At 43.3% G+C, this 20,499-nt stretch overlaps 1 protein-coding gene across 9 annotated transcripts in view; it reads left to right on the top strand.

Annotated features, from left to right (window-relative positions):
* Positions 1-20,499, top strand: part of ARHGEF10 (Rho guanine nucleotide exchange factor 10) — a 197,201-nt gene that overhangs the window by 47,706 nt on the left and 128,996 nt on the right. For 5 of the 9 annotated variants that reach the window (XR_003094503.1, XM_025206347.1, XM_025206345.1 and 2 more), the window contains exons 3-7: positions 10,161-10,328; positions 13,156-13,446; positions 15,635-15,701; positions 16,237-16,316; positions 19,367-19,423. Coding sequence is in view for 8 of the 9 variants with exons in the window: in XM_025206347.1 (XP_025062132.1) it covers positions 10,161-10,328; positions 13,156-13,446; positions 15,635-15,701; positions 16,237-16,316; positions 19,367-19,423 (663 nt within the window). In the remaining variant the exon portion in view is untranslated. Of the gene's footprint in view, positions 1-6,312; positions 6,448-10,160; positions 10,329-13,155; positions 13,447-13,617; positions 13,706-15,634; positions 15,702-16,236; positions 16,317-19,366; positions 19,424-20,499 lie in introns of those variants that run through there. The other 4 variants (XM_025206350.1, XM_025206348.1, XM_025206351.1 and 1 more) reach the window with 4 other exon arrangements.

The following is a 20,499-nucleotide window of genomic DNA, read 5'->3' as shown; positions in this document are numbered from 1 at the left end:
CCAGTCCTTCCAGGTGCCCCCCCCCCCCCCCCAACCAGTTAAGTCTGTGGGGAGGGAAGGGGGGCAGATCAAGGAAGAGGAAGAAAAAAATACTTGGAGGCAGCCCCCCCCCCCCAGGAGGTAAGTCTGTGGGGGAAGGGAAGGGGAAAGGACCATGGGGGGGGGGCAGATTGAGGCCCCAGCCCTAGCTCCACTTCCTCATTGCTGGGGCCTTGACCTGCTTCCCCCGCCAATGGCAGTGAGGGAGGGAGTGGGGCTGGGGCAGGGGAAGGCCCTGCACAGCTGGGGTGCAGGATGGAGCCACAAGCAACTCGTCCGGGGGTGCAGCAAGGGGGGGCATGCACCCCAGGAAGGCATGGGGAGCATGTGCCCCTGGATCTGCACATTGGCCAGGCTGGTTGCAGGCTGAGGCCGGTGGTACGCCAGGCTGCATTCAGGCTGGCAGTGGGACTAAGGGGAGGGAGGGGGGGGCTGCAGCCACCTGAAAATTTGCCATAGCCTCCCCTCCCAGTGCTGCTGCCACTGCCTAGCCCAAGCTCAATGCAGCCCAGCTCCCCGCTGTGAAGAATTCTAGAGGATGCCTAACCAGTGCGTCAGGTAGGGAGGCACTATCACCTCATATGTCTTGCACCTGAGTAATGCTTTTACTGATGCATCCCAAAACCATATTTGCCTTTTGTGCGACTGCATCATGCTGCAGACTCATATGTTATCTATGAAGACTTCCAAGTCATTTTCCATAGGGCTGCCATCCAGCCAGGTGTCACTTGTTTTATATTTTTGCTTTTGTCCTCATTCATTTGCACTTCATTCTGTTAGCTGTAGCCAGACTTTCCAATCTGTTGAGATCTTTCTGAATTGTGCTCACTTCCTCCGTGTTTGCAGTTCTTTCCAGTTTCATGTTGTCTGCAAACTTGCTCAAGAAGCTTTCTATGCCAGTGTTCAAATAGTCAGTAAACATGTTTGAACAGCACTGGGCCCAGGACAAACCACTGTGGGACTCCAGTCGAAACCTCCTGCCATTCTGACAGGACCCATTAATAATTACCCGTTGCTTGCAGCTATTGAGCCAGTTATCAATCCACCTTGTAGGAGTTTTATGCAGCCCACACTTCTCCACTTCTTTATGAGAAGGTTATGTGGGACCTAGTCAGAAACCTTGCTGAAGTCCAGATACAGTATATCCACAGCATCCACTTCATCCACCCAAGTAGTTACTTTGTCAAAGAAGGAGAATCAAGTTTGTTTGATCATAGATAGATTTCATAGATTTCTAGGATTGGAAGGGACCTTGTAGATCATCGAGTTTGAGCCCCTGCTGTAGGCAGGAATGAGTACCGGGGTTAAATAACCCCAGCTAGGTACCTGTCTGATCTTTTCTTGAACACCTCCAAGGTAGGGGAAAGCACTACCTCCCTTGGAAGTCCACTCCATATTTTGGCAACCCTCACCGTAAAGAATTTCTTCCTGATATCCAATCTAAATCTGCTCTTTTAGTTTGTGGCCATTATTTCTAGTAACCCTGAGGGGTGCCCTAATAAACAGAGTATCACCTATTCCCTGCTGACTCCCCATGATGAGTTTGTAGACAGCCACAAGATCACTTCTCAGCCTTCTCTTGAGGCTGAAGAGATTCAGGTTCCTTAGTCTGTCTTCATAGGATCTTACCCGCAGGCCCAGAAGTATCACCTCCCTAGACCTGCTCATGATGCACCTACTAATACAAGAAAGTGTGGTTAGCCTTACTTATTACCTCATCACATTGGTGACTCGTGTTCATTTTTGTGTCGACTACGACTCCGAGATCCCTTTCCACTGCTGTGGTACTCAGAATGGTACTTCTCAGTGTATAGGAGAGTCTTTCTTCCCAGGTGCAGCACCTTGCACTTATCCTTGTTAAACTGCATCCTATTCTGATCTGCCCACTTCCCCAGTCTATCCAAATCTGCCTGGATTCGCTCCATATGAAGACAGGAGTCAAGAAAGTGAAAGTTGTGTCACTGACGGGGTGGATGGCCTTAGTTAGACTTTAAAACCAAAGGAGTGGTATATTTGTTTGAACCTGGGTTATTCTAATCCCTTTTGTCTCATGCACAGCCCTGCACAAAAGTAGCTCATCTACTTGTGGTTCAGTGGGTAGCAGACATGAAACAATGCCATGTGTTTCAGCCTGGCACTGCCTGGTACAGTCAGCTCACAGACAAGATTTGCTAACACCTACTTCAAATCAAAGCCTAGTTAAGATAGTTTGGGTAAAGGAAGTCATCCTTATATTCAACCTCTTGGCTTCAATAGCACATTTAACATCTTAGAGCTAAGCTTAAGGGCCATCCTGAATTGGGACCTTGACAATTTGTTTTTCATAAATCCGTGCTGACCACATGTGTGTCGCTGCCGAGAGCCGCGGCGCGGGGTTCGGGGCTTTAGGAGCCCTAATAGGCGGGCGGGTACTTGTGACGCTTGGAGTGGAATCAGGTACTCAAGCGTTTTGGTTAAACAAAAGGTTGTTTACTTACACTGCTCGTACAGTGCAGGTCAGATGCTTGCTTCGGTTACGGTTACAAACTTGGGTTGGGCAGAAATTACAAAGATGTTGGTCGGTCTGCAGATGTGTTCAGGGTGTTCGGGCCGAAAGTCGTCTTATGTCTCGGGTGGGGGTGTGCTAGGCCCCTTTGGGTCGGTGACGGGGAGTCCTTAGTGGTTGATCAGGCCGCTAAGTTCGCTCTGAAACACGCGTGGAGTTTGCTAGGCTCCACAGTGTACTCAGAGTTCTCCACGAGGTGTGTGTGTGGAGTTCTTCAACTTGGGCGGAAACTGCTCAAGCCTTTTATACGGCTAGCAAGCCAATCACTAGCTGCCAGGTAGGAATAATTTAGAAGAGTCCAATAGTGGGGTACAAATTTGCATAAGATTGGCAGGAACTCCTTTGCACCGTGCATTTCTGTGCTGCAAAGAAGAAATGCACACTGCAAAGAAAGCTACAAATTGGCGGCAACTTTTTCTAGGTCATTATATGACCTACTTACAAAATGATTGACAGACTGCCTTCTGTATCAAACTATGGAATCTTCCACTGTACTATAGGCATATGAACAATGGGTTCTGACAATGTGATCAGCCTTTCCTCCTCCAGATGCTTGATTTCTCATGGCTATAGCATATTTTGCTTTATAATTTTCTGGCATACTGCATTTCAAATCCCCGAGTTTCTGAGTCCAGATGACTGTACCAGCCCATTCCCTTAGTTTATATAGGTTCACTCTTTCAAAATTAAGTACCTTAGTTGCAGTTTACACTTCAATGTAATTTAAACTTTATCAAAGTCATGATCACATAATCCAAGGCTGTTTTCTATGACCAGCTTTTCTATAATGTTGTGATGTGCTAAAACAACCTCTAAAATAATACCACCTCTTCATTTGTTTAGTAACTTTGTACTGAAGATATTTATTTGAAATATGATATCTATGAAATACTTCGGCTCTGATTTTATATCAGGGAAGTTAAAATCTTCCAATATGATACAATTTATGGTGGCATTCATTTGCCTAATAACATTACAGAGATTTTTGTCCATATCTAAATCAGATCCTGGGAGCAGTTGTAGCCCTCCAGCGCTACTCATTCCAATTAGTAAAGCAATTTTGCCACTTCGGCATATCCTTCAATACTTGCATTCTGGTCAGGATTGCTATTTTACCATATTTCTATTATCCTTGTAATGTTATACAAGGATAATAGAAATATGGTGTCCTGCACCACTAATTTAAGTTCCTCCATTTTGTTTTCAAGGTTTGGGGCATTTATTTGCAAATATTTGAGTTCTCTTTTTCCGATTGCATACGTGAGCTGGATTAGGCATAATCCTACACTAACTGTGTGGACTATTTGAAACTTCCTGTTGTCAGTTTTACCGTTTGCCTTCTTCTTGCAGTCTGTTTTTCTGCCCACTGATACTCCTTTATGCATTAATATATTTTGATCCTCCTGATTTTCCTTGCATCTAGCAGCATAACTCAGTGTGGGAGAGGGTGGTATCCACCCCTAGCATCAAGTCAGGGGCACTGGAATCACAGCGCACTCCTACGAAGTCTGCACCCTGGCTGCATTGCCATGCTGGGAACTCTAAAACAGTTCCCGGCTGCTATTTCTTTAAGTGCAACAGAGTGGGAGTTAGTAGAGCACATGGGCTGGCAGCTGCTCAGTCTGGACTGTTCAGAAGTTCCTGGTGTGAGTAAGGCTGCTGCCCCCCTCCCCTCCCCTCCCCTCCTGCTCTCAGAGCCTGCACTCCCACTCTCCTGTAGGCTTTGTGCTGGGTGCCGTCTTGGTTTGTTATTCCATTTCTTCTGTGTATTAAAATCAAATGCAAGTGATTTTGTCCAAGGTCATATAGGTAGAGACTGTGATCAAGCCTAAATCTTCTGAGTCCCAGTCTAGCGCATTAACTATAAGGCTGTTATTTTTCTCTGAATGGGGTAAATGATGAATATCTTTACTTGTTTGGATAAATCTTGCAAATAAAAGGATTATTTCCCTTAAGTGTTTCTGGTTAGGTAATGTGGTGTTAACACATGAAAGTACACCATTTAAAACTTTTTAAAACAATTATAAGAATATATATTGTCATACTTACAAAAACACAATTTAGATGTGTTTTCTATGTAATCTATGGGCCTTCAAGTTCTGTTGGATGAATCTTATAGTATTCTCATAAAAATACATTTTATGTTATTTTTTTCATTTGACATTCAGTTAAATTTCTGCATAAACATAAAAATATGTATCCATCAAATAAAATAATGTTCCGTAAGGATTAAATGACTCTGAAAAGAAACATTTGTGTTAGCTATTAGACTTAAGGGAACATTAAATTTAGGATCAAATAAGTTCATCTTCATATGGAGGAATGGAACAAATATGACAGCGTTGTATGGTAAAAATCTAGGTATCAGTTTTTCTTAAGGAGAGTAGTGGGTTCAGAGGGGGTTTGGCAGTACAGTTGCTCCTCCCTTTGGCTGTGTTATGTATGAGTTCTTGGCCAGAGCTCTTATTTTTGTGTAGCTCAAGAACCCAGGGGGCAAATACAGCCTGTCACTGCTGCTGATCCCCTCCTTACCCCTGCTGCTGAATTCAAAGGAGTGGGAGAAGGCAAATAGCAACAGTGTTCACCCCCTGGGCTTTGGGGCCATGTTAAATTATCATAATATCAGTTTTTTAAAAGTGCCTATATTAGGATGGAAATATTCTGTGTATTCTGGTGTCCCCATAATGTTATTTGGGGCACTTATCCACACGCCAGTCTCCCTTTCACACTGATGATCACGCAAATAAAGTTTTATTTAGCCTTTGCACAGGTATTGAGACATGAGTTTTCCAACAGAAAGGAGAATGCTTTTTCATACTCCATTCAGACAAAATAGTTCTACCTACCTACATCAACTGTTTAAAAAAACCCCCAAAAGTCACTCCTTGGCATGTGCCAGAGCATGGAACATAAAGGCATTTTGCCTGGCACTTTGTGCTTCAGGAAAGGGGCTGGGGTTGTGCTGCTACAACAAGGATTGGGCCTCTCACAGGTCCCCCACTGTCCACCCCTGGCATGCCAACATCTTACAAGTCAAGGTTGTGGAAGTTTTTGGCACTCTGTCCAAAAACATTGCTGACCCCTGACCTAAAGCCTGATCAAGTGCCCAGTGAATTAGGGGCAGCTTTCCACTAACACCAATGAATTTGAGCAGCTTTCCAAATACATACATACATACATTCATAAATAAAATAATCACTTAAAGACAATGCCAAAAAAGAGAACTTTCAGCCCAAAACGTAATTTTTTGTACAGTAATAGATACACAGAGGAAAGCTGCCTTAAAATTAAGTGTCCTGCAGACTTTTTAACCATCAGCTATGATAGTAAATGAACAACTAATGTATTTTTGTTCCTTAAAAAAAATTAGCCAATTTTTTCCACACCTCCCCCTCCCCCTACAGAAAGACTGCATGAAAGGTCTTGTTATTGTGTCTGTAATAAAATATGCTGGCTCAGCCTGCGTGAAGAAACAGAAGCCCTGGCAAGAATGCGTATTACCATGACAATCTAAACAGTCAGGAGCTGTGAATTGTGTGGGTTTTATCATAAGGATACAAAACATGTCCTTGCTGGTGGAAAAGCTGATAAAATCATTGCAATTCAGGACAGTTAATACATCCTGCAGGGGTTTGTTTTTACCTCGTGTTACCTGATGGAAAAACTGGCAAATTACTTCTATTTTTCAGTAATATATTAAAGTGTATATTTAAAACATTATATTTTAGGTTGTACAATCCTGTTGCTGTAGAAAAGCCCAGGAGGAAATTCAGGGTGGAGAGCAGCGAGGATCAGAGGAGGGAGTCATCAAATTTGTTGCTGCTCTACTCATGAGGTCCATTCTCCCACAAGCAGAAACTAAGGTTGCTATTGGCATGATCCAAAAGTGAATGTCTGTTCACTTGCTTGTTGTTTCAATCTATGCAGCATAGACTAACCTGTGAAGATTGAATCACTTCAGCCTTGGGCTTTTTGACTGTCTGTTCTTAGCCTATTTGTGCACGTGGGTGTTCCAAGGGCAAGGCTTTGTATTTGTCCTTTTTGAATCTCAACTCATTGATTCCAGACCATTTCTTCAGTTTATCCAGGTTGTTCTAGATCTTATCCCTATGCTCCAGAGTGTCCATAATTCCACCCAACTTGGTGCCATCTATAAATTTGCTTAGCATGTACTAACGTCATCTTTGTCTGCCGTTTATAGAACTGGGTTTCAAAGATATAGCCTTTGAGTTGGATATAGCTTGTTGAGCCATGCCATCTGGTCCACAGAGCTGGAACTGTGGTGTTGGGATGAGCAGCAGCCCTGAAAATTAATATTCAGAGCAATTCATGCACCATGTCTCCAACCTTATAGAGAATGCCACACAACTTCTGGCCAGTGGGGCTAGATGAGTTTTACATCCCTGTTATAGACTAAAGAAAATAACTCTCCACTTCTGATTGCAAAGGAGAAATTAACTTATCTGACCTTTTTTTGAAGACCTGGGGGATTGAAAAAGGAGGTGCTAGATAACCAGGAAGGAACGGGTATGTGTAGAGCAGTTCACACTAGTTCACTTAGTCAAAACTGGCTCAGGGTGGTACAAAGCATAGCCCAGTATGTTGGTTAGATTTTTGATGGCCAGAGATGGATCCAGGAGAATGTACTGTCATGATCTCATCCCCCTTCCATAGTGTAGCTCATGTCAGTACCTCCAGTCCTGTCTGGCTGTAGATGGCAGGTTCCCTTGTGGAGACCAAGATGTGGCTGGAGCCACAGTCTGATGGAAGACATCCTGGAGAGACAAAGCAGGGAGCAGGTGAGGAATGTGGGAGGATGCCCATCATCTCTGCTTTCCCTAGGTCAGAGGTTCTCAACCCCTGGGCCGTGGCCTAGTACTGGTCTGCAAAGGGTTGGCTGCCGGACTGTAGCAAAACCCTCAGTTTTTCTTTTTTTTTTTTTCTTTTAAAATGCATTCCCTCCCCTTCCCCAACCATTTATGACTTTTTCTTTCCCTCCCTATTCCCTATAGAGAAGTATAAGTAAGCTAAGATGTAGGATAAGCTTTAACATTTTATTTTTGGTAGTAAGTTTTATTTTTCTCTCCCCTCTTTGCAAATAAGTGCCTTGCTATTTTGATATAGATATCCACTGTTTTATAAGTGATAATTATTATGTTTGTACTGCTTTTATAATGTGTGAGTACTGTTTTAGGCCTATTGTAAGTTAGCATAAGTCATGTCATGTTTCCATCTTGTAATGTCAAGCCCACATCTTATCCCCATGCCCGGTTGTGTAACCTATGATTCATACTACCCCTCCTGTGTAACTTGGTTCTTGAATGAATGGGGATGAATGAGGATGCTTGAGAGACAATGGCAGTAGGTCTAAAAATAACTCCTTCTGAATGACTGAACCAACGACCCAGCCCTTGGAACCACCCTCAGCATTCAAGAAACAAAAGATGAGGCAACCCACCATTGTGCCAAGGCTGCACATGCTCAGTAAGAACACTTGGAGCCCTCTGGAACAGGACTGGCATTGCCTGGACAGGCCCTCCCATAGGAGATCAGAGGTAGTGTGCCCCATAAAAAGGGTTAGTGAAGACTGACTCCTTGGGGGACGCCCTCTCTAGCTGGACCAGCACCATGCCACACCACTTATCCACCCAGAGGTCCTGCGGGCGACCCCCCTCTGGACAACACCTGCTGGACAAGGACCCCTTTCCAGCCTGGATAGGTAGCTATCACCCCCTACCCTCTCTTCAACCAAGGACTTGGACTCTGGTTCTCTTCCCTACTTGAAATCCAACCCTTCCACTGAGTCTTTCTCCTGCTGCCATTGTGAGTGCTTGTGTGTGTGTGTGGGAGCCAATAACTTCATGGGGCTGTGTAGTATATTGTCTGTTTAATAAAACTGTTATTTGGACCCCTGAGTTGGGTTTGCTTTACTACAGTTCTGGCCCTGCTCCAATCTCTGCTGCTCTAACTTCTGTCTCATCCCCACTGCCTTTTTCCCTGATCTCTGCCACTGTTTCTGTCTCATCCCCACTGCCTCTTGCCTCTGTCTCCTGGCTGTTTCCTCCTTGCCACTGGTCTTCTTTTTCCCTTGCTTCCATCCTGACACCAAGTGATCCCAAGTAACCCCGGGGCCACTTGATCTTAAGTAAACCCAAGCCTCAGTTCCTCAGCTAGCTTCTCTCTAGTCCACCAGTTCTAATCCTGATTCTAGCAACTTTCATTCGCTACACTTTAACTCTCTCTCACCTTAACCTTCCCCCAAGTATCCCAGGAACCCCAAGCATACACATACATACTGTACCATCCAAGTTAGGAACTTACTTGTGTGTATGCGTAGGTGGGTTGTATATGTGTTAATAAAAAATCTCATTGTGTGCAAGATATACAAATAGTTATCTGTGTATTTGTACTGAGTGTGTGGGTATGGACAACTGATTTTTGTCTAACTTCTGGAGTGTATAGTGTATGTGCTTGAATTGGTGATAAGTATGCATGTGCTTAGATTGGTTTGGATGTGTATGTGCCTGAGTTGGTAGTGTGTGTGTGTATGCACTTAATTGATTTGTGTGTTTGTATATGTGCAATTGTGTCACACCCTCCGGTCTAACAGCACACTTTTGAGATCCTGAGAGTTGGCCTGACCCCACAGGGCAACTGGACCAGAAGTCTGGAAGTGACTGGCATACTGCGGACCAGAAACCAACCCTTTTTTATGCTTAGTGGATTTAAAAGGGTGAACTGTTAAAACTTTATATTAGTATAAAAAAGGGTTGGCTGCTGGTCTGCAGTATGCCAGTCACTTCCAGTCTGCAGTTTGCTGGTCTGCGGGCTAAAAAGGCTGGGAACCACTGCTCTAGTTAATCAAGGTCAGTGCCCCTCCCCTACCCCAAGTCTTACCTGCTTTGTGGGTCTCACAAAAGTGTCCAGGGGGGTTGTAGATTCACAAATTGCATCGCCTCCGTGCCTTTTTCAAATCTTAGTTCTGCCCATGTTGATGGACTACGTGAAGGCCATCCACTGTTATCCTGGCACTAATTGATGGAACCAAAGATTGAATGGACAGAGACCTTGAATCATGGTCTTATCCTCAGTGGTGATTGTTCCAGTTCAGTTAAAATATGTTGGTAGAGAAATATGGACTTGTCACTAATTTCAGTGGGGCCAGGGTTTCTCACTTTTTCTTTTCCCATGTTTGTTTAAAATTTGTGTGTGGGGGGGGACACACAATTTAAAAAAAAAAAGGATTAAAGTACAATTTACAGCTTCAGATGTGAATTCATAATTAACTTTTCTAAAGTTTTCAGAAGAAGCTGATAAAGTATGTTTAAGCTCATCATGGATGCAAAGATAAACAATTTGTATTAGCCATGTAATTATAGAGCAGCATCTATTTTAAGAGGTTTCCAAATAACTGCATGATCCTTATAGTCAATGGTCTTCTTTTTTAATCCTGAACACTCTAGGATCATGTATGGCATATTTGAGGGTGTTGTATTGCAAACCTCATTCACAACAATGAATATTTACCCATCTCAATCAGTTGATAGTAAAAGGTAAAAAATAATGTTTCTCTCAGTTCTAGAAAATGAATTAGAAGTCAGTGGTACAAATGAAGACGAGGAAGAAGGGGAGCCATTCTATTTGGATAGCGGAGATGAGATACCGGAAGCAGACAGACAAGCCCTCATGCCACGCAGTTCTGACTCTAGGTGTAATATAGAACATGAAGAGACTAGCTCCACAGGTAAGTCTTCTTATAGCCAGTAGGCCATGGCAATACTGTTTAGGCAAGGATCAAGCCCCTTGAATTTTATGGTGACATGATTAATTGAAGTTACAAAAAAGATTTCCATAGGAAGAATATGCAGTTGATTTAATTCATCTCAGGGGTCTTTCATTTCTGGTCTGTTTAACAAGGTTAACAGGTTTATGGTCTCTGACAGGATTCTTATCTGTTTGTTACATTTGAACCAGAGAATTGACCTCCTCGCTATGCATCTTGGAGGGATCTGTTGTTACAGGACATGGCTCCTGTAACATCAGATTTGTAACTGTGTATACACAGATGGGCCTATAGGGCATATCCAAATGAGTGTGCATGTGTGGTTTGTGGTGCTGCAGACTTGTCTACGGTGCCACAAACCACAGAAACTGAACGTGCAGGAACTAGCCATGCTGATAATTTGCAGTGCAATAGGTTTTTCTGACAATCATTTGTCAAGGTAGAACCTGGTGTTAAAAAACCTGTGGCAAAAAAGCAGGGCACCATGTGTGGCAGCAATGTGCATTGCCCAAAACCAGAGCCTGGCCAGCCAAAGTCATGCTCCAGCTGCTGGGCAGCCTCTGTGCGCACGGATCACCGCTGCTGGAGACCTGGGAGGCCCTCAGGCCTGTGAAGGTTGCTCACATCTGTACCGCTCAAGCCTGGGCATTGCTCAGGTCATCTCTGCAGCTCATAGATTCATAGATGTTAGGGTCGGAAGGGACCTCAATAGATCATCGAGTCCAACCCCCTGCATAGGCAGGAAGTCTAAATCTGCTCTCTGCTAGCTTGTGGCCATTATTTCTTGTAACCCCCGGGGGCGCCTTGGTGAATAAAGCCTCACCAATTCCCTTCTGTGCCCCTGTGATGAACTTATAGGCAGCCACAAGGTCGTCTCTCAACCTTCTCTTGCGGAGGCTGAAAAGGTCCAGTTTCTCTAGTCTCTCGTCGTAGGGCTTGGTCTGCAAGCCCTTAACCATATGAGTGGCCCTTCTCTGGACCCTCTCCAGGTTATCCGCATCCCTCTTGAAGTGCGGTGCCCAGAATTGCATGCAGTACTCCAGCTGCGGTCTGACCAGCGCCTGATAGAGGGGAAGTATCACCTCTTTGGATCTATTTGTCATGCATCTGCTGATGCACGATAAAGTGCCATTAGCTTTTCTGATGGCTTCGCCACACTGCCGACTCATGTTCATCTTGGAGTCCACTAGGACTCCAAGATCCCTTTCCGCTTCCGTGCCACCCAGCAGGTCATTTCCTAGGCAGTAGGTATGCTGGACATTTTTCCTCCCTAGGTGCAGCACTTTGCATTTCTCCTTGTTGAATTGCATTCTGTTGTTTTCTGCCCACTTGTCCAACCTATCCAGGTCTGCTTGCAGCTGTTCCCTGCCCTCCAGCGTGTCCACTTCTCCCCACAGTTTTGTGTCATCTGCAAACTTGGACAGAATACACTTCACTCCCTCCTCCAAGTCACTGATGAAGACATTGAAGAGTATCGGTCCAAGGACCGAGCCCTGCGGGACCCCACTGCCCACACCCTTCCAGGTCGAAACCGACCCATCCACCACGACTCTCTGAGTGCGACCCTCTAGCCAATTCGCCACCCACCGGACTGTGCTTCTGAGCTCAGTTCTGGAACTGTGAGTTCCAAAGCAGTGACAAGTAGAAGCAGCATGCGTGCACTCATCTGAACACACGCATAGTGGCTATTTGGAAGCCACGGCTTCTTTCATACATAGCTTGGGCATCCTGATCGGTGGATTTAAAAGGATGAACTGTTAAAATTAAAGACAGCATACTTGTTTTGTATACTAAAAGAAAGCTTACTTCATTGATATGTAAGGAACCGCTGAACTGTCTGTTTCTGTAAGACTGCCCCATGCTCAGACATTCTGAAAAATACTATGTTCTTCCCAGCTCCCACTACAGTCTTGTGTGTTGATCCTAATCCTGTTTCCTATTCCTATCTTGAATAATTGTACTAATGTCTAAATTAGAGTCAGATGATCTCTGCTGTTAACAATATGCTTCGGCAAACTGGAACCTAATGTCTTCCTTTCCCTGGAAAATTCCTTACTCATGAGGTCCAGCAGCTTGTTTTAGTGGAGTCCTGTGCTTCATTCCTGCTTATGGATCCCCTACACATGCTTGTGTCTTGAGATATGAGGGAGCCTGGAGCTAAATCACTGCTCATTATGCAGAAAGGAAACCTGCCTACTCCTTTCTCATGACAACAATTTAAGGAAGATTTTTTCCCTTTTCAGTGAACAGTCTCCTCTTTTTTTTTACTATTTTTAATTGCTCCCTGTGTATCGTAAAATGTGTTGAAATGGAGTTTAGTGGTTACAGCATCACTATAGAAGTCAAGGCACTTGGGTACAATTCCCTGTTTGCCAGATACTTCCTGTATGACCTAGGGCATGTCTGTACTATATTGCAAGGTAAATAAGTCTGTGTTGAACTCTTGTGCTGTCGCAATTAAACTGCTTCCAGTCCATGAGAGAGGGGCTTTGGAACTAGTCTGGGAGTTTGTCTGACAGCATAGACCTATACTTAATTGCTTACTATCTGTCTCTCTGTCCATCTCTTTCTGTGTTTCAATCTCTCGCTGTAACATGGAAATAACAGCAGTGCTCTGTCTCACCAGGGTGTTGTAAGGTGAAATATATAAGATTGTGAGGCACTTGGAGACTATGTTAGTGGAGTCCATGTAAATGCCTAAGATATATTTGTTTTATGCAATATCATTATGGTCACAAACAATTAATTATGACAAATGAAAATTAAGTTGCTTTTTTTTTCCTCTTAGGGGATGAAAATGTAGTTAAAACTGAGAAAGTGCAAATGTCAGAATCCAGGACACAGGGTGCCCCAACAAAAGTAAACCCTTACTCTGTCATAAATATTTCACCAATCCAAGAAAAGGATCAGTCTTCATCACCAGAACCCAGTCCTCAAGATGAAAGTACAAGCACTAACATGTCAGGTGGATATTCTGTTCCTGTGCCTTGTGGCTATGCTGTACCATCCAATTTACCATTGATACTACCAGCATACTCCAGTCCTGTTATAATACGCAGTGTTTCTGTGGATGAAGAAGGTACCAGATCTCTTGAATTTACTTTCTATCAAGTTGAATCCTAGTTTAATTTTAGTGAGCTATATTTTTCTACAGATGGATGCATGCATCCTTACCTGAAATCCATGGGGAGTATGTCCCAAAGTATGTGGCTCCTCGAAGACACCTTAAAAGAATTTATGGAATGAGATTATTCATAAAGAAGTCTGTATTATTAGGACTATCTCATCTAAGAAAACTAGTGAAGGAGAATCAATACACTGTAAACAAACAAGAAAATGTATGTAACCCCCACCCTCCCCACCCTTCTAGACCCCAAAACCCAACTACCTTATAAAATCAACTTCTTTCCTATTTTTGTTATAAACCAATGGTTTCTTTGCCACATACTCCAACAGCCAATACCTGCCACCACCAGTATGTAGAAAAGGATGCTAATAATGACCCTCTCTAAATAAATCATATGGTGACACTCATCATGAGAACTCATCAAGATCCTATTCTAATTTACTTACTACACATTCAGAAGTAACCTACTTAGAGCCTGCACAGTATACCCCAAGATTATCAGGGTTCCTGTTCGGTTCGGGAAGAGAGCAGGACTTGCCTTTTTCCCAATAACCTAGTGATTTAGATACTTGTCCACAAGGTAGGAGGCCTGAGAGGGTTATAGAGTCATAGAGAAGTAGGGCTGGAAAGAACCTCCAGAGGTCATTTAGTCCAACCCCTGTCTGAGGCAGGTTCATCCATATCTAAACCATCCCATACAACCAGAATCTAAAATCTAGATGGGACTACTGTCAATCCTTCATAGGAGGAGGAGTTTGTGACTGTTCGATTTTGTCATTCCTTGGGGTGCTCTGGTGAACAGATGTTCCCCCAGATCCTGGTGAATACCCCTGATAAACTTATAGGTGGCCACCAGATCACCCCTGAGCCTGCGCTTTTCCAGGCTGAAGAGTCCCATGGCGCTCAGCCTCTCTTCATAAGGTCTGTTTTCCTGGCCTCTGATCATGTGCGCGGCTCTCCTCTGCACTCTCTCAAGCTTCTCCACATCCTTTTTGAATTGTGGAGCCCAAAATTGGACGCAGTACTCCAGCTGCAGCCTCACCAAGGCTGAGTACAATGGAAGAATGACATCCTGGGATTTGCTTGGGAAGCATCTATGGATGCAAGCCAGCGTTTTGCTTGCTTTACTAGCTACAGCTTCATATAGAAGGCTCATGTTCATCTTGTGGTCAGTTATGACCCCCAAGTCTTCTTTCCTCTGTAGTGCTACCCAGCGTAGCACTGCCGAGCTTATAAGCATGCTGCAGGTTTTTCCTCCCAAGGTGGAGAACCTTGCATTTTTCGGTGTTAAACATCATCCTGATGCAACATAGACCCTAACCCCTCATCTGCCACCTGGAAAGCAGGGAAACCACAGCAGCCAATTACCTGCTTCTATAAAACAGAATACTCTCAAAGAGGTCCTGGGTAGAGGGCCATATCTCCTGCTACAGAGGAAGGCAAAAACCCCCATAGTCCATACCAAACTGACCATAAACCCTCATCCTGAATCCTTCCCAAGGAAGGAGGAAACCTGCAGTTTAGGTCCCATCAAAAAAAAAAAAGAGGAGGATTTTAACCCACATTGGCCACTTCCCAAGAAACTGCCTTAATGACTAAGGTAGGGGTTAAACAAGTCTGAAGTTCATTCCTCCTATTGAAGAAAAGTTAAGAGTCTTTGGTCTACAAAGAGAGCAAGCAAGAGGGATCATGACTGTAGCCTAGTGAAGTGGACACTGCCTTGAGAAAGAGGGAAAACAAAGTCCTACTCCCTTCTCCCTTTACTGCTTATGAATTTTATACAATAACTACTTAATGCAACACCAATAGTGACTTTAAGTAAAAAGCAATATACTTTGTTGCCTGTGGCTACAGTGTATTACAGATACTGGAATATAGCAGAGTATGTTGGTATTAAGGGTTCTTTTAACAGCTTTTCTTGGACCTGTGTGCCTTAACTTGTTATAGCAACATGGGTATAATAGTATCAAGAAGCTTAATTATTTTGAGGAGGTTTGGAAAGTACTTTGAGATCTTTGGATAAGAGGCATTTATAATGGAGCAGATTATTTGTTAGTAATATTAGTAATATTAATTATTTTAAGTAAAAGTAAGGCTTTCAATCCTAGCATTCTGGTAATTTTTTTTCTGATTTTTGTAGCAGGTATGCAGACAGCAGCTGAAGATTGCCATTTTAATTCTTTAAGCTCAGAAGATCCACAAAATAGGTAATTGTGAGTTGATCTGCATTTAGCAATCTGTAAATCTTCAATGAAAGATGAGATTTGTGTCCACTCCATTTATTTTTTATTTTCCTGGTTGTAAATTAGCATTGCTGTTTGTTAATAACTCCAACTCTGCACTTTGTGGTACAAAATCATTTCTGTTTTTGTACCAGAATCAGCACTGATTGAAATCTTGTATTTATAAAGATGGCAATTGACCTTTTGATATCTGCAAAAGTGAGTGGTTTAATTTTCACATCTCTCAGTGGGAGATTGCCAAAGCAGAATAATTCTGTAGAAAATGAATAATAAGCAATTTCTTTATACTAAAATTGGGTTGCTAAAGTTTCATTTCAAATTCCATAATTAGACTTAAAATATTTTTAAAAAATAACTTTTCATATTAGGATGATAATACATAAGTTTCGTAGCACTTAACTCTCACTACAGAGTGAGAGTTAAAAGGTAAGAGAAATTATTTATTGATGTTATTGATAGTAATATTTTTAATTCTTTTATTTTTATGGAATTTTTCCAGTGAAGACAACCAGGTCAGTAAAGATAATGATGCTCTAGCCAAATGGGTTGCAGATCCTGCAAATACAGCATGGATGGAAAGTAAGTATCAATGAAGAATAAATGACCACTGTAGAAATAGGTGAGCTTTAAAGCTTTTTTTTTTCTTTCTGCTTCATCCTTTCCTGTACTTTTCCAACACTAGAGCTAAATAATAAAGATAAAAAAGTATGCAGTACTGTATTTTATATGTTGATTTTTAGTATCAGGTTAGAGTCTACATGCACATGGTTACTGTTAAGTGAGTGAATTGTATATCAGTATATGAGGGGATTATTTGACCCCGTCTGCTGAATGTGTAGTAAATATAATGCTTGCTTAGGTTCCCAGTTTTTTTTTCTGTTGCTTGGAAGCGTGTTATTTTCCTGAACTGAACATTATGGAAGCCTTTTTCTAGTTTAAGAAGGGGTACTTCATCATTGTTTGGGTAATTGTTAATGCTGAAACTGATATTACATTTCTCATACCAGTTTGCTACATGTGCCAACTGCATTTTTAATGCAGATGAATAAAGAACTCTGAGAGCTGAGTCAGATCCCTCACATGCTACTGCAGGATCTTTGCTTTGCTGAATTAGTCTCAGCTTAAAGGAGGAAAGTGAAGGGGCCTGCGTGTTCCTTAGGTTTGCCAGGACAAAGAGATCATCTTGTTTAGCTGAACAGTTTCCCTACCTAGCAAGTAGGCAGGAGTAAGGAATTTACTTCCCTGCCCTAACTTATGTCCTAGTTTACCAACTGAAACATTAAATTTATTTTAGTAATTGTCTGTGTCTTGAAAACATTTTATGAGTTCTTGAATCCAGACTGTAGTATGGTGGCCAGCAGCTTAGCACTTGAGAACAATCCAACTGGCTCGCAGAAAAGAAGGGAAAATATTTGGCCAGGAAAATAGACCTCAGTTTCAGGCTCCTGAGGGATTAAAATCAATGATAAAAAACAAAACAAAAAATAACACCATCTTTAGAAAGCATGATAATACCTTCAGTCACCTGCATACCAGAAAGAAAGAAAGTCTGGAGAAGTGATTCTCAACCATGGTGCCTTAACCCTCTAACTCCATAACCCTCTCAGGCCTCTTACCTTGTGGACAAGTATCTAAATCACTAGGGTACTGGAACAATTACCCAAGATCCTTTCAAAGGTGCTGAAGTGTAAAAAACAATGTTGTCAGGGTTAGGCATGCAAACATGATTTGTGAAATACAGGTTTCCCTTAATTTATGCGGTACTTGTGTTCCTGGAAAACCGTGCATAAATCAAATTCACATAAAGGGAATCCAGTTAATAATGTAAGAAATAGGGATGCATCCCCACGACAGGGAGGGAGGGAGGGAGTAAGGCTGGGGTGGGGGGGTAGAGTGTGGTGCAGCCCATCGGCTGCTCCTGGGGCTGCAGCAAGGAGCAAAGTGGAGGGAACGGTCAGTGGGTATGGGGCGGAGTGGTGGGGGGGCATAGCTGTTGCTGCTATGTGCACCCCAGGAATATTGTGGGCAGGGGGGCTGCTCTGGGCTCTTCACAGGAGGCGCGTGCTCCTGAATCTGCACACGGGATGAAAGCAGGCTGCCACTGCAGGCTGGGGCTGGCAGCAGTACCAGGTTCTTTCTGGTGCTTGGGGTGGGTGGTGGCACTAGGAGGCGGGATGCAGCCACCTCAAAATTCACCATAGCCCCCACAACCTGTCCTTCCTGCAGCGCCACCAAGCACTGAGAAGAACCCAGTGTCACTGCCAGCCCCAGCCTGCAGTGGCAGCCTGGGGTCACGTGCTCCCCAGGAAGAGCCCAGCGCTGCCCCCAGCCTGCAGCCCTCCCAGGGTGCGCGTAGCAGCAAGAGCCGCACCTCCCTGTTCTGTGCCCTGCACTCACTTACAGTTTCCTCCGCTTTGCTCCCTGCTTCAGCCCTGGGTCTCCGCTTCTCCCCACTCACGCCAGCCGCTGCAGGCACCTGGCATTGGCTCCTCCCAGAACAGCTAAAGCAGGGGCTGGGGTGAGTGGGGCCCTGGCCCTAGGGCCATTTCCCCTACCCTCACAGACTTACCTGCTTGGGGGAGGGGGGGGTGTGCCTATCCCAATCTCATAAGAGTGAATTTACCTCGCATAATGAATTTTGGGTATAAAAAAAAGTCATCACATAAGAGCAAATTTGCATATACAGAACCCTCATAAATCGAGGGAAACCTGTAAACCCAAATAGGAACCAGTAGTGTTAAAGATATGTTGACCTGTTGTGGTTTTTCTAAGTTGTTTGCAGCTCAGGAAGAATTGCTCTATTATTTTTTCCATAGGATAGTTGATCCCAGGTTATTTTATTGTTAGTGGGATCATTTTTGCCCTTCAAAGAAAAAGCTTGAATGTCTGTATGTTTTTGGTTTCTACCAGGAGAATGGGGATTCTTCTGGTAGAAACTGAATATCTGTACCTGGCCCAAGTGTGGACCCAGTTTTCTTTCCTTCCTCCATGTCCTATTCCAGGACAATACACTGGTTTTTCAACTTTACAATTCTTATGTCCTTATTTTGACTGGTGGAATTTTGGAAAGGGAGTGGTGGTCCCCAATGAGAGAGAGAGAGCAAAAAAGGAGCACAGGAAATAGAATTCATTTTGCAGCTTAACTGAAATTGTTTTTCATGTGCCAGTGACATGAACTTTTCCTTGCTGCTGTTAAATGATAGTAGTCATAACCATGGTATTATGATACTTTATTTGTGATAAAGTAGGACCCAGATTGTTCACGGCTAGATGATTTGCAACCTGAATATTTTGCACCGTGTTGCAAATCAAGAATAATTTCAAAGGGCCTATCTTCTCCCACCAGCTGGAGTTCATCAGCTATCTCGCACAGCTGTTTGTTCCTTAGTTCTGTATATTCCTGTTACTTTGGAAACCCTCATCTTCACAGCAGGATCAGAGACCTAACCCTGCAAAGAGTCTGGGTTCTGCTGTATGAGATTGAATGCATGCATGGTAAACAGTTGGTACTTGTATGTAAACAGAAAATGGTTTATGCCTCTATTATGCATACTTTCCAATAAGAATGCAGTTTTTTGTTGGTCTGGTTCAAATCTAAGAAAAAATATTTGTTCTTCTCTTGCTTTTAGATCCAGAGGAAGTAATTTATGATGATGTGCCAAGGGAAAATTCTGACTCTGAACCAGGTTTGAGGTTTTTGTAATTTAAATTATAGATTATTTCACACAATCACAGATTTTATTTTAAGTTATAAGAAGCGACCATGGCCATGACCATAAGATGTGTTTCCTGGACACTGATATCATAGGGCTTTATGTGATGTGTTAAGAAGCCCAAATGTAAAAGTGGTTTCACGAATCAACAAATTGTAGACAATTCAAAGTTAGTGTCAGACAAAATTTGGTACTATTAACCTCCTGAAGCATACTATTTAAATGCCTATTCTGTTTTTTATCTTGAAACACAGGGCTAAATACTATTTGATTTTTATGTACACAAGTGGTACTTAGGGAGCTTTTAGATTCTAATCACCTGTGGCAGAATAGGATGGACACTGCCCTGAATGAGAGGGTGTCCTGGGTTCTGTTCCCAGTGTGTTTTCTGCACCTTGCATTTGTTGGATAAAATTCATAAATAGTAGTGGGTAGGATCCACGTTCAGAACCCAGGGCCCATGCCTTACATGACACAGTCCATCTCACCAAACCACATATTTCCTATAGCTTGCTTGTCTCTTCCTAGTCCCACATATCTAGCCACTTTGATCCCCGGTTGGCCATTTTCAAGAAGAAGGCTTTGGGTAATAATTAGCACATGACTTGGTGGTTACAGCAAGTGAAGTAGGAGGTGCAGGTTTAAGCCCCGGATGGGTGAGTAGGAGCATGTGTGTCCCATTGCCTAGATAAGTGCCCTAACACCTAAGCTGTTGGACTAAATGGTGCAAAAACCCTATCCCTTTGTCTTCCCCTTCCATTGCTAGTTATGGTTTTTCTCTGGCAAAAGTTTTGGACTTGCACAATGTTACATGCATATCCAGGTGATTCTGTTCTGTCTCAGAGCCCACACTGTGGTCACTGGGCATTTTTACACATGCAAGCACCGCAGCGCCAGGTGCTTTGAAAGTGTCAGGCGCTGCGACACTTGTGGTTGTATAAGCAGCAAAATGCACATCAGCACTGAGAAAATGGTGGCAGTTTGCTTTTGAACTAAAATGCATTGGAGGTGCTCCAGTTCAAAAGCATACCGCTGCCATTTTCTGCGTG

This window comes from Alligator sinensis, unplaced genomic scaffold (assembly GCF_000455745.1).
Source record: "Alligator sinensis unplaced genomic scaffold, ASM45574v1 scaffold52_1, whole genome shotgun sequence".
NCBI lineage: Eukaryota > Metazoa > Chordata > Crocodylia > Alligatoridae > Alligator > Alligator sinensis.
Note: the sequence above shows the minus strand (reverse complement) of the source record. Positions and strands in the feature narration are given on the sequence as shown.